Below are 16,064 nucleotides of genomic sequence, written 5' to 3'. Positions count from 1 at the left end.
ACTATAATACAAGACTATCTAATGGTTTGGCTTGAGGGTTCATTTGAAATTTTTAGAAGTATTATACATGCCATTATAAAATGAGTGACGGTGGATGATTGGCCATTCATGAAATGCTACAGTAATGGACTTTATAAAAAGGTTACTTCAAGGCTACAATAAAAATAATTAATGTGAGATCCTGAATAAATAGTATAGTTGATGCTTGGGCCTTCCAGATAGAAACTCTGTTGCCTTAGGATTTTCTTTTGTATGACCATCACCAGATCCCACCCTCATATGCCAAATCTTCTGGCAGCACAATTGAATCCACTAGAGAGTTTATGTACACTTTGTCATGTGCACAAAGTGCTACCTGTCTCTCTTGAGTATTTTTGTTCTTTCATTTGCTCATCCTTGATTTGTTCCACCTGCCTACCACATCTCCTATTGCTCTTCATAGCCTTTTTCATTTTCTTTCCCTCACTCCATCTGATCATTTACATTATTCCCCTGGTATTTTGCTGCACACAAGTTTCCCCCTAAATTACCAATCTGGTCTGTACTTTCTGGGGAGGGAGGCAATCAGGGCCTACAAAATGTCTTTTGGGGATGTACTGTTCACTTTAATATGCTAATCATCTGTCCTCTAACATGGAAAAGTCTTTTACAAACCAGTTTGCAAAACTTTGATAAAAATATGCTATCCACACATAGTATTGAGTAGTGGGGATCAGAGGTTGAAAGGGGGGGGGTTAAATTAAAACAGTAGTTCTCTAGAATGGAGAATTCTGACATTTTAAATTAAAAAAGTAGAGAGTGGTTATTCTGTTTCATTTGCTGTTTGTACCATAGATTGTATTATATTCCAGATTAATCATGTGCAGCTGCACTTTATATACTTATTACATTTGTATACTTGGTCTCAATAAACAAAAATCTTGTGTATTTTATTTTCCAAAATAAATCTTGTTAAAAATCTGAAAAATGTCTATTGTATGCTTTTTGTTTTACAGCAGGTCTTTGTGATATCAATGAAAGTACTACAGTACAAGAGGATCGTTGCAAGTCACCCACTTCAGGTAATTAATTAAACTTGCAAATAGTTTAAATAATACTTCAAAATGCTATATGATTGAGGGGAAGTATTCTTTGATTTTTGGGTTCCAGAAGGTACGTCCCAATGAACTTCCAATGATTTTTCATATATACAGTTCAAGCAAGTATGTGGTCTTGTTAATATCTTTGTCAGGTGAAAAGTTTGTCCCTGCTTTAATATACTAATTATCCTTATACCATATCCATTTTTATGTACTTATAATTTATGTATACTATTGGCAGTCCATGGGGTCACGATGGGTCGGACACGACTCCGCAACTAACAACATACTATTGGCAACAAAAATAATTACAGTACGTAGGGGAGGTGTTTTAATTACCGGTGACTATGAGTTTCAAGTAAACTTAGATCCCAGAAATTTCATGCAGTGTTTTTCTAACCATAGGCAAATATGAAATTTGCTCTATCTTTCTATTGAGAAGTATAATTTCTTTAAATAACATTCAGAAATGAAAGTTTGCAATTGAGTGTGATACTTTACTTTGGCATGAGCTTCAATTTATATGTGAATGATGTAATTTTTATATAGAAGACATCCAAGATTTTATCACATATATATGTATTAATTCTGGAAGTAAGATGTAAAGAAAGATCAGAGTGGGATCTAGAATAAAAACAAAAAGCTGTGATGGTATCAAAAGTATTCATAAGTGAGTCAGCAAATAAAATGATTATTTGTAGTATGTTCCTTAAATATATGACTGTAATGATACATTTATCAATTTAAATTTAAATGGCTGGTAGCAATCACTTATTTCATTCTATTCCATCATTTTACCTGTAGCCTGAATTATTACAGTGACAGCAATCTGAGATGCAGGCAGGGAAAGGGATACCAAAGTACTATAAAAGTATCCACTGCTGGTGGGAAGAACTTTAGGAATTAGTAGAAAATTTGAAAAAAAAAATAGATCATACTGCCATAGATGGTGTAATTTAGAATAACTGCAGGATCTTCATGATTTTTTTAAACTTATTTAATTTATTTTGAGAAGAGTCCCTTACTTATTTGAGCTTAATTGCAATGTTACCCAATAATGGAGAATAGATTTGGCTATCAACTGAAAGAAAGAAACAAAGCATACTCCAAAATTCCATACAGATTCTTAGAAAGAAGTAGTTCAAAATAGTATTTCCATCGGATCTTGTGATTTTTAGAAGTAATTTTACAGGTAAGTAAAATATTATTTCTTAAGAAGTTTTGATATATAGGAAAGCAACTGTGCTCTAAATTTTGTTTAAATACTCCTGAAGATATAATAAAGACAAGTATACTTGTATTTTCATTTTTTTGTACGAATCATCTCAATTTAGATAGGATTGCGATTTCTAATGGTAAGTCATCCTAGAGAATGTAATAGAGTTCTTTTTTTCCTGGTCACTAACATGCAAATCCTAACCTAACCAACCTAACCTAATTCAGTTTTATTACCAATTCTGTTACTCTACATAGCTTCTATAAATTACACATATGAAATTTGCCGTGTGCAGATGTTCTGAGACGTTCTCTAAATGAGCTTTTTTAAAAGCAGGAAACTCATATAAATTAATCACTGTACCCAGATTTTTTTTCAGTTTCTACAGGTAATAGAAAAATTATTCTGCTTTAAAATGAAGAGTGGCACTTTATAATTTACTATTCAATAAAACTTTCACTGATGTATTTTCAATCTTAATTTATTTCTTTTCTTTTTGATTTAGATTGACTACATATATAATTTACCATTGGAATTTTAAATATAAATTATATTGTCTGTCATTATGCACTATGAAATTTTTTGTTAAACATAAAGAGTCTTGTCAAATTTTATTTTTCTTTACAGTATTAAGTAAATATGTATCATCTGCACTTGTTTAATAGATGGAGTTTGATTATCTTTCATTAGGAAATGAGTACTTTAGTCAAAATAATGAAACATAATGACATGGTGACTGATTGAAAACATAATGACATGGTGACATAGGAAATACAAAGTTGTCTGTGAAACTAAGGTCCTTTTACAAATTCTCTGGACATCAAAGGGATGAAGGAGGTATAATTGGAGAGCTGAATGTTATATAGACATTCTTACCAGTACAAAAAAAATTAAATATGAAAGTTATCCATACTCAGTGATGATATATATATTTTAGACTATCATTGCATTTGATGCAGACTAAGACATTGTGTCCTTTCTTTATTTTTACAATCTGTTCCAATTCCTAGCCTGTATGTATTTTGTTTTGAACCTCTTTTCTTTATATTCCTTTCATTCTTGTCTTCACTCATGTAGGTTCTGGTTCCCCCAACAATTCTGGTGATGAACAAAAAATGAATAATTTTATAGAAAAGGGTATAGTATTTTTATTTCTAAGAGTACAGTATTATCATTGATTTCACTAGCTTATATTTTTAGTAAATTGACATTTTCTATTAAAATATTATTTGCAGTGAAAACCAAAAGCAGAAAGTTTTCCAAGATGATAGCCAGTGATATAGGTAGGAACTAGAAAAAAATATCCTTTGCTCCTTCCTGGCACTTTATTCTATGCAGCGCTTAATTCAGTTGTAAAACACAGCAAGCTGCAGTGCATTACTATTAAATTAATACTCTCTTAACCATTTATTTGCTTGTTTTCTAAAATACTTTGCTTTGTCATTTAATCAAGGCGATGGGTTCTTAATTTTTTTCTAATTTTATGCACACATTTCTTTACCAAAAAAAATGGCTTCTGGTTTAAAATATTGAAGAAGTTCAATCGTGTAAGCATTACTGCATAAATCATTTGTAACTTGGTCCTCTTGAATAGATCTAATTATCTTAAAATGAATCATTATAGATCCTTTCCTATTTTAAGAATAAAAGTATGACACATTTTTATCTCTGAATAACTGCTAACCAAACTAATATAATTGACAATAAATTGAAAATTGTAACATTTGCAGTACATGTGAATGATGATTGAACCTTCTCTTGTAAGTATGTAACTATGGTGAATGATGAATTAACATACAGGAGAGATAGGCATACTTTCTTGCTTGGATATGGTTATTTTGCTTTTTAACTTTTATTTTAAAGTACAAAGATACTGGTTTTCTATTTAAATTAAAGCTGTAATTTTTTGGCCATTTATCTGAGAATATGTACTTTAATTGAGTGGCGCTCACTTGAGTATATATTACATTATTGCACTATAAGGGCTCTTCTTCTTCCCTATATTTCAGTTTCTGTCATTTTTACTTTTATGATTTTAGTAATTATCTAAGAAGATATATATATTTGCACAAGAGCTTGGCTCATTCAAAACTTGTCTTTTTATAGCACACCTGATAAATTAATAAGTTATCTCTTTTCTTTTAGACAACATTCAAATGATTTATATATATTTGGTTGTATGTTTGATAAATTATTGACTAATAACTTCCAGGTTTTGAGTCAGCGTGTTGAAATCAGTGACTTTCTTACCTTATATTTTTTCTGAAATTAGAATTCAGAAGTTCATGGTGACGGGTATTATAACAGATGGTTTGAAAAGATACATTTTTAAAATCATATTAACAGCATTGAATGATAAGCACTCTTAACAAAAAAATTATATTATAATAATAACCAAACCTGCTAGATATATTTATGTTTTACTAGCGGTGTAATATAGATTTTAAAAATGTATTATATGTTATTTTAGGAGCATCAGTATTAGGTTCTTCTGGATGGATCCTGCGCCATTCAGATAATGCTACAAACTGAGAAAGATGGATGAATCAAATAGGAAATACAGTGAATTCAGTAGTTCCAATGTAATATAATACTTATGAAACAATGAAAGTACTTAGTTTTAATGTGTTTGTTTCCATTAGTCTGGTGTCATCTACAATTAAAATAAAACTATTCAAAAAAACCCACTTATGATTACTTGCAGCAATTGCTTTGACTAGGTAGCAGAGAAAAATAAAAATTACTCATTCTATTAAATATATAAATGGAGAAATAGTTCTGGTCACATAATTATTTCAGGTAAATAGTTGCAAAACTAATATTTCTGGAGTGGGAAAGAAAGAAGAAACTTTCCCTACAAAAAGGGATTTACATTTTTCCTGAAGAATTGGGGGAATTAAACTGGACTGAAGAATTGGGGAGGGTGGAGGTAAATGCATTTTTATTTTTTTAGAATTATGAAAAAATGACAAATATTCTAGATATTGTAAACTTTTGTATCCCACCAATGATACCTAATTCCTATGCAACTACAAGTCTTTTCTGTACTGAATTATTCCAATTGCTATGCTTACAACACATAGTCCTCTTAAAATAAGAGTTAGGATTAGTGTTCTTGGAAAGTGGGGAGGGATATTTTCATAAGAGAAGAGAAAAGAATTCATTTCTTCTTCTGATGATTATATGGTTCACACTTTATCTGTTTTCCTGCTTGCCTGACTCAGAGGACTAAGATTGCAGTGAAAAACAAGAAAATGATTGCTTGATTCATGTAAATCAGGGAAAGTTAGAAGGTGCACTCTGTTCCACTTTGTTTGCTCTTCAGATTCAAAATATATCATAGCAAATTTAATAGTTTGGAAAGAAAGCATCACATTTTTAGTTGATTTTTTTTTATCTTTCAGTGTATTAATCTTATTTTAGTTCCATCAGTACTTTGTAAATTATAATTGGGTTTTTACTAACCTGTTATTTAATGGAGAAATCATACAGGGAAATATGTTCGACTACAGCAACATTAATTTATCAGTAAATCAAGTTTTATATAGCATGTTTTATGTTTCATAGAACCTCTTTTTATTATTAAATGGTGTTTTTTTTCTTTTTTTCTGTGGGGTCAAAATTAAACAAGATTTATTTCAAGATTAAAAATCTCTAGAAATGCTTAAATTCATATTCACAGGTCTATCGAAAAGTGCTTCCTACAACTACCAGTTTCATGAAGTTGTGTGTTCAGAGAAAAAATATCTTTCATTTCAGAGAATGGTTGGCAGTTTCAAATGCCATAAGGAAGTTCATTAAGATTTACAAATAAATACTAGTTTCTGAACTTGATTGTATTTCCTCTTGCCATTCAAAACAAGATAGATACAGTAGAATTCTCCAAACTTCCTGTTAACAACAAGACAGTGAGAAAGCAAACCTAAGCAAGAATAATCTCTAGTTCAGTTTCTACCCTAATTGCAAAAATCAACTTCAGCAAATAAAAGTTTTTATCTGCAAATGTCTGTCAAAAATGATAAACTAGGCAATGTGATTTTGTTCCTGTATAAAACGAGGAAAGCATTGGATTAAATCTATCATATGTTTCTATAATAAGTGGGACAAGATGCAGAGATCAGTTTGACAAATGATGTTGTGGTGCCAGAATTAGTCCAAACAATACATGGTTGTATTAAACACTAGTTGAGTAGAGTTGAGAATAAAAGTAGCAAATGGTGTACTGAATAGTCTTGCATATAAAATTTTAAATCAATAGATTTTAATAAAACTTTATATTATTAATACAATTGTTATATACACAATAGTGTGAAATCTCAGCTGCCAGTTCTTTAGTTGGTATGGCATTCCTACATATCAAATTCTCCCAAGAACCTAGGATATTGTAATGTATTGGCGTAACATACAATATGTGTTCCAAGTAGTGTTATCTTTTGTAATTGAATGATGGAAATTCTGGCAGTGTACAGATTTTTTAAGTGCCATCGGAATTACCATCTGTCAATTAAAAAATTAAAAATTTTAATTTACAGATGGCAATCTAATACATGATATATAATTATTATTTCAGTATTTAGGATTTAGATGGGTGACTTATATGCTATGACATTGGTGACTATTTAATTTTTTTCTGCTTTGTGGCTTATGTAGCATTTGCCATGATAAGCACTTTTCATATATATTGATTATAATTCAATACCAACATTATTTTAATATATTGGGCCTTCTGTTTAAGTGGATGGCAATTTTAAAAAGGAAGTGACACTTGATTAAAATTAATCAGATTATTATACCATAGGGTGTGTTTTAAGTAAAACACAAGTATAGCCACTATTTCCAAGTTTAGATCAATCTAATCAGATAATAGTCAACGCTCTTTGGTTTCATTTATTGGAGATTATTTGGCCATGTGTAAACTTTATTGGTTATTGTGCTACTGCACTTGAATATTTACTAATGGTTGGGGTAAAGGTACAATTTTTTTAATAGGAAAAAGAAAGAGAACTGTTGTAGACTAAGTATAATTTCCAATCTTCAGGTTTCTAATGCCTACAAAAATTTAGCCTTTTTAAACTGTGTGTGTGGATTGAAGTTTGCATGAATTTGTGTTGCTGTCTTTGTCTGTCTTCAAGGTGGTGAAAAGATTTCCATTGTGGATTTTGAAAACTCCCCTAAAAATAAAAAGACATAATTGTATCAATTTCTGTCAAAATTGTATTTAATAAGGAGTAAGCTGCCTAGATTCTTAATTTAATACCAGAGAGCGTGTTAAACTCTACAACTACTTTCAACTATATTTTAAGCTAACAACATATAAAGCAATATACACAACATAATACAAACGGTGATTTTACATAACATAAAACAATAATTTTACTCCACTTACCTGTAAGCCAAATTAATTATTCTAAAACAAAAAGCAGTAACAAATAACAGCCTTAGAAAGCTCCATCCCCCAGGCCTTTTATTAGCATAATTTGTATTTTCTGAAGAAGAAGGGAAATTGGTAGAACTTCCTGGAAACAGTTCAATAATTCCAAGGATCCTTGATGAAAAGGATATGTTTATAGTAGCTACAGTTCTAATTATGTTACAAGGCTTTTTCATTTAGATTCTTTTAAAGCTTTCTGACTAGATTTTAGGCAGTATAGAGTATTTCTTTAATATTTTATTTTCCTACAAAGCATGGCATTGTCTTATTTATTGATGTAAAACATGTTTATTTTTATTTTTTAAAAAAAAGCTGTATCACAAGATGCCTTAAGAAATAGTTTTATTCTTAGCAACTGCAAGCTTTAAGGGATAAATCTTGTATTATATAACTAAATAATAGAATCCTCTTTATATATCTGTCCTCAATAATAGGGACAGAATATCTTTTTGAAAACCTCTTTTTCTTTTCCCTACACAAGCTAGGAGTAAGAATAGTGGGACACAGCAATGTCATTGGAAAAAGAATGCTCACTCATCCCAATGCCTGCTATGGCTGTCAGAAACCATCATTTATAAATATGCTAGGAGTTTCTCACATAGTATATCTCTAATATCCCTATGTACCCTATATTTTACCCTTTGTGGTGTTTTAATTTTCCTATAAAACTGTAAATCTTTCTAACATTCAGGGGCTTTTGGAGACTCAATCTCTTGGCAATTTTCTATGATCTTTGCCATTTTAGAATTGCAATATTTGGGACAGAATATTGTCTTGTAAAAAGATATTTTTACAAATAACTTTGGCTCCATCTTGATTGTATTGATTAAAATATGTATTTGGGGGAGCACAAATTTAAATCAGAATATCTAATGTACCACAATAAAGTCCTAATAATTTTAAATATTAGTATTTTTAACTTGCTTTAATTCCAGAAAAAGTAATTGTCATACTCTCATTGCACCTTTGTAATTAAACTTTTCATAAATATTTGTTTACATACACATACTTCCTTGCTTAGAACTAATATATGAATTCTGAATTTGAAAACTGACAATTTTAATTATTTCATATTCTCTGAAAATATGATCATTCTAGTTTTATTACAAAACTATACATTATTTTTCAGCAAAGATGTCTAGAAAATTAAGCTTACCAACTGAACTGAAACCTGAGTTAGGTAAGTATTTGTTCAAAGCCTGTATTAATGGTGTTTATACTCTTTCAAAAGGCTATAAAATACACACTGTGTATTTTGAAATTTCACACATTTAAGTAGGGAAAATTTCCATTTATTTTTCATTGTTCAGTTCCAAGATTTGATGCAGTGCATGTTCACAATTTCTTTGCCCTCAATTTGGAACTACTTTTATGTTTCTCTTAAAAGCCATGAAAATCTCACCCACAGAAGAATAATTTTGCTCATAGTTTATTTTTTAATTTTCATAACTTACACTATTACTTTCAATAGAAAACAAGAATATAAGGAAATCGCACATAATTTTCAGTTTGGAATAAATAATAGTAACTAAGTAGATGGAAAATGTAAATACAAATGTCGCTTTAGCCATAAATTTGGTGGAGAGGATCAGCTTTTTCGGATAATGTTGTCGCATGTTCTATACTGAGACATTAAAATAATGGAGATATATACACACACTCTCTTTTTTGAGAAATGGCAGGATATATATATAATAAATTTAGACAATTTTCATGAAAATTATTTTTAAATATGCTCTGATATGTTAACCTATATTTTATTGGTACTTAAATAGATATATCATTTGTCTAATCTGCACCTAAATAAATATTAAAATTTCTAATTGTTTAAATCAATTTGCATATAAAATATCAACTGCCTTAAGATTTAACATTGCTCTTTATTCTGTATGTCACAATTTTCTTGTTCACGGATGTAAGGGTCTGAATAACTGTTTCTGAAGATAGTATTACCTTCAAAAACACTTTGTAATTGTAGAAAATGAAGAAATATATTTCAAGGCTCAGATATATTTATATTATGAAACTAATTCATGGTTAATTAGAGCCTGGCCTCACTGAAATTTAAGTTAACATTTCTTTATTATGGCATTTCATTATCTAGGATTTATCAGTAGAGTGGGCTGAACTCACTTTAAAATCTATTTGAATAACTTTATTCAAGCATGTTGCTACCTTAAACTACTTATGGAGAACTCTACTAATCTCTTGAAATGTTATTTTGGCCAGAAAGTGCTTCTTACAAAGTATTTTATCACGTAAAGCAAATAAAAATACATATAAATTTAGTCAAAAGAGGCTGAATTCACCAATTTACCTAATTCTCTATTTTTAGTTTTATATAAAACACTCAATTTTTGTTCATGGTAAGATTTTAACGAATACTTTGATAATTCTTCAACTCTGTCAATTCTTTTGTTATATTTAAAAAGCAAAAACAGCTTATAAAACGCTATTCTAAAAACATGCTGTCTGTATTGTAACAAAACATACAAAACATTTTGATCTTAAAAGGGACCAAGAATTCTTATAGTTCCAAAGATATAAGATCTGGGAAGTGAGTATAATCAGAAGCCTGTTTCTAGTAAGAGAACTTTTTTCTTTTGGAAAAAGTGGAATTGGGATTGAGAGCAATCCAACTCTTATTCTATTCTTTAGAAAGCCTCAAAAACTTTTCTGGAAATTTTAGACAGTTTCAGAAAAAGATTTGTGGTATATGCTGGAATGTGTAGGTAAGGAGGAAATAGAAGAGCCATATTGTACAAGGTATGGGTAGCATCTGTTTATGAGGCATTGGATTATTTTTACTTGGGTCAATCTATATCCAAAAAGTTAAGCATGCTCTTCTGCTTTTCACTATATTTTAAAAAAGTAAAACTGTTTAGAGTTTATTAGCATAATACTAGCATAATAGTGACTGGCATAATAGTGTCAAATTTTAATTTGGGGTTTTATTAATATTTTTAAAATTTTAAAACTAAATTTTAATATTCAGCCTTTTTGTAATTTGCTAGGTTTTAATTGTTTTAACTTGTATATATTTCGTGTTTTATCTTGGCTGTACACCGCCCTGAGTCCTTCAGGAGAAGGGCGGTATAAAAATTTAATAAAATAAAATAAAATAAAATAGAGTGATGAATATATCCAAGAAGAGCCTTAATTTTTCAAGGAATATTTTGGTTTCTTTTGAAACATACTAGAATTGCCTCATCAAATATTGCTTATACAGTTGAGAATATATAGCTGTATCCAATTTTCTGCTCTATATATTAACATTACAGTTTTGAAAAAGTATTAAATTTACAACTTAGGTTAAGGCAGTAATAAATAGTATAATTAAATATTCACAAAATCATCTGGAATATATTATTTCCCTATGCAAAGCTTTCTCAATTGGCATACTCTTGCCATAGGAGCCCCACATTATGTGTTGTTATTGCATCTAATATATAATATAATATATACAATATAGCTTTACTAGGGTAAATACCTTTTCATACAGTTTGTTCCCTAAAATTATCAGAGTCTGCTTCCTGCAGATTAAATTAGAAATTTACAAGACAGACTCTAAATCTTTAAAACAATATTGAAAAGATGGTGAACAAATAACTTGCTACTTCCCTTCCAATAACTTCAAACAGATTTTTCACATGAATTATTTTTAACTATGCTTCAGTACATTTACTATATTTTATCACAATCTTAATAGCCTTTACTATTCTGTAAACATATCTTTTCCAATCTCATCATCTTTAAAACCATATTCAGTAGATTATGTGGTTGTTGGTCGTTGTTGATACGTGTTTCAGTGTTGTTGATACGTGTTTCTGGATTTTTATTTTCTTCTGGATAGCTATTCTTATTTTGTTTTTGTTTTTCTGTGCTGTTTCCAATAATTAAACATTCATATAATTATTTCCTTTTTGTATCACTAACTGAAATTACTGAAATTAGGTTAAAAATACCATCATAATGACTGCTCAACAATAAAACTGGAATTCATAGTTTTATATTTGTGTGTATGTATGTGTCAGAGAGACAGATTTGAAAGATGTTTTCCATTCTGGTGTGCTGCACCTAGTTTTCATCAAAATGAAAATGGCTGTATATATTTGAAGTAGTACATCATGTATAATGTAACATTTATTTTTGAGAAAACTATAATGGTAGCTACTCTCCTGTTCAAAATATTACTGTGTAACATGACCTAAGTATACCACACGTGTCTGGATTCATTACTGGAGCTACAGTTCACAGGGAGCTATAGTCAGTTAACTGTCTAATGAGCGTGTTTCTACATTTACAAATATATAAATATATTTTTATCAATCCTATGTACTTCAGGTATACAATTTAAAAATCTTAAGCATACCCCTAAAAGTGTAATGTCTGATATGAACTTAATATTACTGGGTTGAGATTTTAGAGGTGGATATACTGTATGTAATATGTTCTGTAAAGTATGAAATAGAAACAGCAATATTGTGTTGCAGTATGTTTAATTAATGCAAAATCTTTCAGATGTTAGAGACAATTCCTTCAGCCGATCCAGAAGTTCTAGTGTAACCAGCATTGATAAGGAATCCCGAGAAGCAATTTCAGCTCTCCACTTTTGTGAGACCTTCACCCGAAAAGCCGATACATCACCTTCACCATGCTTGTGGGTTGGGACTACTTTAGGCACCGTTTTAGTCATTGCACTGAATTTACCGCCAGGAGGAGAACAAAGACTGCTTCAACCAGTAATTGTTTCCCCCAGTGGTATGTATTTAACAAGAAACTAGCAAGACAGTGATTTTACTATTATTGACAACGTACTGTCTGCAATAATCTGCAGAGAAGTGTCTGTATTTTTTTTTTATTTTGAAAAACTTGAGAGGGGAAATATAAGCTTTGGCTGATAGTTTTCGATCAGCATGCATTTCATTAGAAAAGGGAAATTTATCATAAATGTCTCTTAATGTAATCTTTTAAAAAAATATTTCACCAGCTTGGTTTTGGAATGTACATATTTATTTTAAATTTGGACTTTAAAGACTTTTTAAAAATAACATCTTAAAAGTAAAAGGCAGATCAACAAACCATAAAAGCCTTAAAAATAAAAATATGAAATAAGCGGTGTAAAATTTCACAGTAAAACACATTAAGAAGAAAAATTGTAAATTAGATAAGGAAGGACATTCTAAGGATGCTGTGTGAAGTCTCTTCTCCTTGTCATTTCACACACAACAGCGATATTCCAGCATGACACCAATCCTTTGTTGGTCTATTAAGCCTCTGGCTACCTCTCTCCCTCTAATCATATGCCCCTTTGGTTGCTCTTCATAGCAGTGGCAGAGCTGAAATAGAGACTCAGTGCCTTCAACTGTCTCAGACGGCTGCCATTGGTCCAGGCCTCTTCTGTGCTTCAACCCTAGCACAACCACTGCCACTGAGAAATGTCACTTCAAGCCTGTTTAGATTGGGAGAGTAATTGGGAACCTGGTTTTCAAGCTTGTATCAAGGAAATCCACCGACCTCCTAAGAAATAATGCTACATTCTATATTTCAGATTTTAGAAACCTTTAACTTACCTTTAAACATACATATGAGTAGTATAATTTCATTTTTTAATGTGTGCCAGTAGGTTCACAGAAAAAAGTGATAACAAAGGTTATCTTATCAAAGTTTCCTTTAACAAGAAGTGAACTGATTAGAAATTCATTTTTGTGTTTATTAATCCAGGTTTCAAATGGTTTTGCAGTTTAACAATTATTTTAAATACTTCCAATTCAGAAAGTTTCTGTTTCAAGTGTTATGTCTGACATGCATGTTGTCTATTATGAATAGAATAAGATACTCAAGTATTTTACTGATAAGATATCTACTAAAACATAAAGAAAATACCCTTGAGCTATGCACAGCACTGAGAAATATCACTGTTTTCTTCATTTTAGGAACTATTCTGAGGCTTAAAGGAGCAGTCTTAAGAATGGCTTTTCTGGACACAACAGGATCATTAGTTCCACCTGCATATGAACCCTGGAGAGAACACAATGTTCCTGAAGACAAGGATGAAAAGGATAAATTGAAAAAACGTCGGCCTGTCTCAGTATCTCCATCCTCTTCTCAGGAAATGATTGAAAACCAATATGCAGTGATATGCTCCGAAAAGCAAGCAAAAGTTATATCACTGCCCTCACAGAACTGTACTTATAAGCAAAATATTACAGAGACTTCATTTGTCCTTCGCGGAGATATAGTGGCACTCAGTAACAGTATCTGTCTTGCTTGTTTCTGTGCCAATGGACATATAATGACTTTTAGGTAAGGTGTTAATTGCTAAAAGGAGACAGTGTATCTGTTCCCTTGGAAATAAATTACAAAATAAAAATATGAAGGGACAATTAATATAGTTACATAGATATCTAAATCTGTCCCTAGATGGGACTGATTCCCTAGAATCTGTTTTACTTCAGATTATTTTTTTTCTTATCTTGCCTTATAATAATTCCTTTTTTATAATGTCCCTTGTGCTGTCTGTAGATGAGCAAGGGAGCAAATCCTCCTTTGGTTCCCTTTCTTGTGCCTGCAGACAGAGAGATGCCTTAGTCCTTCATTTTACATTTTGGTTAATTTGATAATCAAACTATACTTCATTTGCTTGGGTGATATAGTTTGAATTTTTAAAATAACATAATATTTTTGCATTTTTTCTTTTGTTTTCTTCATTTTGAGGAGAGGGTTCCTTGATTTGGTCTGAAGTACTTAAAATTAAAGTTAAAAACTGTGTCTTGACGTAGCACTGTTATAACAGTGGTTTAGAATCTAGATTTTTTTTTATTTTATTTTTTTGCAATTGGGGTTTGCTTTGCACTTCCATATGGTACAAAGTGTGACAAAGCTTCAGCAAAAAGTTAGTTGGGACCCTAGGCCTAAAAGAATACCAGAAGGCTGCTCAGTGGTCACCCAAATAAGCATTCTGTGTATGTGCTAACTAGATGTGTCCAGAAACTCACAAGCAAAACATCAGAATGATGCTTCTTTTCCATTTGTTCCCCACTAAGAGTGTTATTTATGATTCTGGAAATAATAGTTTTACTTGTTTTATTTCTATATAAATAGAAATAAAGCATTATTTCTAATGCCTTTAAATAAAGCATTATTTAAATGCCTTTAAAAAGCATTTAAATTGATAAACATCAACTCATTGGATGATAGGAAATACTATTGTTTTACTATGCATTACATTAAAAACTTTTTTAATTAGTTTGGGACATATTGTCTTTATCTTGAGATCTGAAAGAAAGACTAAAATATTTCTCTCCTCATTTCATATACCAAATAATTATTTTACCCATCTCTATAATGCTGCTTATAAAAAAGTACCAAACTTTGCAGTTCTTTCTTATGGGGAAGATGTTCTGATATTATGACTTAAGCAGTAATATTTATTTTAAAAGAACCTAGGGAAGAATGGCACATTTAGGATTAGGGTTATATTGTTGAACTCCTGCTAAAAAAAATTATATCGTTGTATATTTGCAAACATATTCAAATTATATTTTTTTGTGATTTAATATATTTATGCATTTAGTAAGCTGCTAAATGTCTAATGTCAGTCCTTCATAAACATTTGATTTATTTGTTCTAGTTTTCAGAATTAGAATGGTGCCTTAATTGATTCCTTCCGCTGACAACTTTCTTTAGATAGTGCAGCAGAAATTTTCTGGGTAGAAACTCTCAGGAGATTGCAATATATTTTTCGGTATTGCTAACAGAAGAGCTTTGTATTTCCAAGCAAAAATAACATAATTTTCTGTGACATTTATGATAAAGTTGTTTGTGCTTTTCTATTGCATCTCCTTAGAAGCTTCTGTTAATATATTTTAATTGGGTGTTCCATCCTTGAAGGAATTAACGGGGGTATAAGCATCACATGGAAGTTTTCTGTAGTGATCAGAATCCCCTCCCCCTCAAAAAAAAACCCTGGGATTTTAGTATTTGGTTATTTAGATTATCAATACTGAATAATTGAGAATTTCCAGTACAATTATTTAAATAGAATTTTGGAGTATATGCATAATGATCTGCGAGAATGAATATAAATATAAATATGTAATCCTTTGGACTTTGCCACTTATCAGATACAACATCAGTAAATTAAATATCAGCGTTTTCTATACTATTTCCGTATACCTGATGCAATTATCTAACATCAAAAAAGTTAACATGGATAAATAGTTGAATTGTTTTATGCACACAGTCACATGGACTCCTTGTTAAACATGTTAAAACCTGTTTAGGCAGAACTTTGTAGGTCAAAGCTATGGAATCAACAATATATGAGTATTTAAAA

General features: G+C 30.5%; 1 protein-coding gene across 4 annotated transcripts in view; it reads left to right on the top strand.

Annotated features, from left to right (window-relative positions):
- Positions 1-16,064, top strand: part of STXBP5 (syntaxin binding protein 5) — a 132,417-nt gene that overhangs the window by 99,951 nt on the left and 16,402 nt on the right. Inside the window, exons 19-24 of one of the 4 annotated variants that reach the window (XM_058170010.1) lie at positions 996-1,061; positions 3,373-3,432; positions 3,531-3,578; positions 8,856-8,906; positions 12,248-12,487; positions 13,663-14,032. In XM_058170010.1, the coding sequence (XP_058025993.1) occupies positions 996-1,061; positions 3,373-3,432; positions 3,531-3,578; positions 8,856-8,906; positions 12,248-12,487; positions 13,663-14,032 (835 nt within the window). The remainder of the gene's footprint in view (positions 1-995; positions 1,062-3,372; positions 3,433-3,530; positions 3,579-8,855; positions 8,907-12,247; positions 12,488-13,662; positions 14,033-16,064) is intronic. The other 3 variants (XM_058170019.1, XM_058170027.1, XM_058170036.1) reach the window with 3 other exon arrangements.

Source organism: Ahaetulla prasina, chromosome 1 (assembly GCF_028640845.1).
Source record: "Ahaetulla prasina isolate Xishuangbanna chromosome 1, ASM2864084v1, whole genome shotgun sequence".
In the NCBI taxonomy this organism is placed as follows: Eukaryota; Metazoa; Chordata; class Lepidosauria; order Squamata; family Colubridae; genus Ahaetulla; species Ahaetulla prasina.
This window is presented reverse-complemented; position numbering and strand designations above follow the sequence as displayed.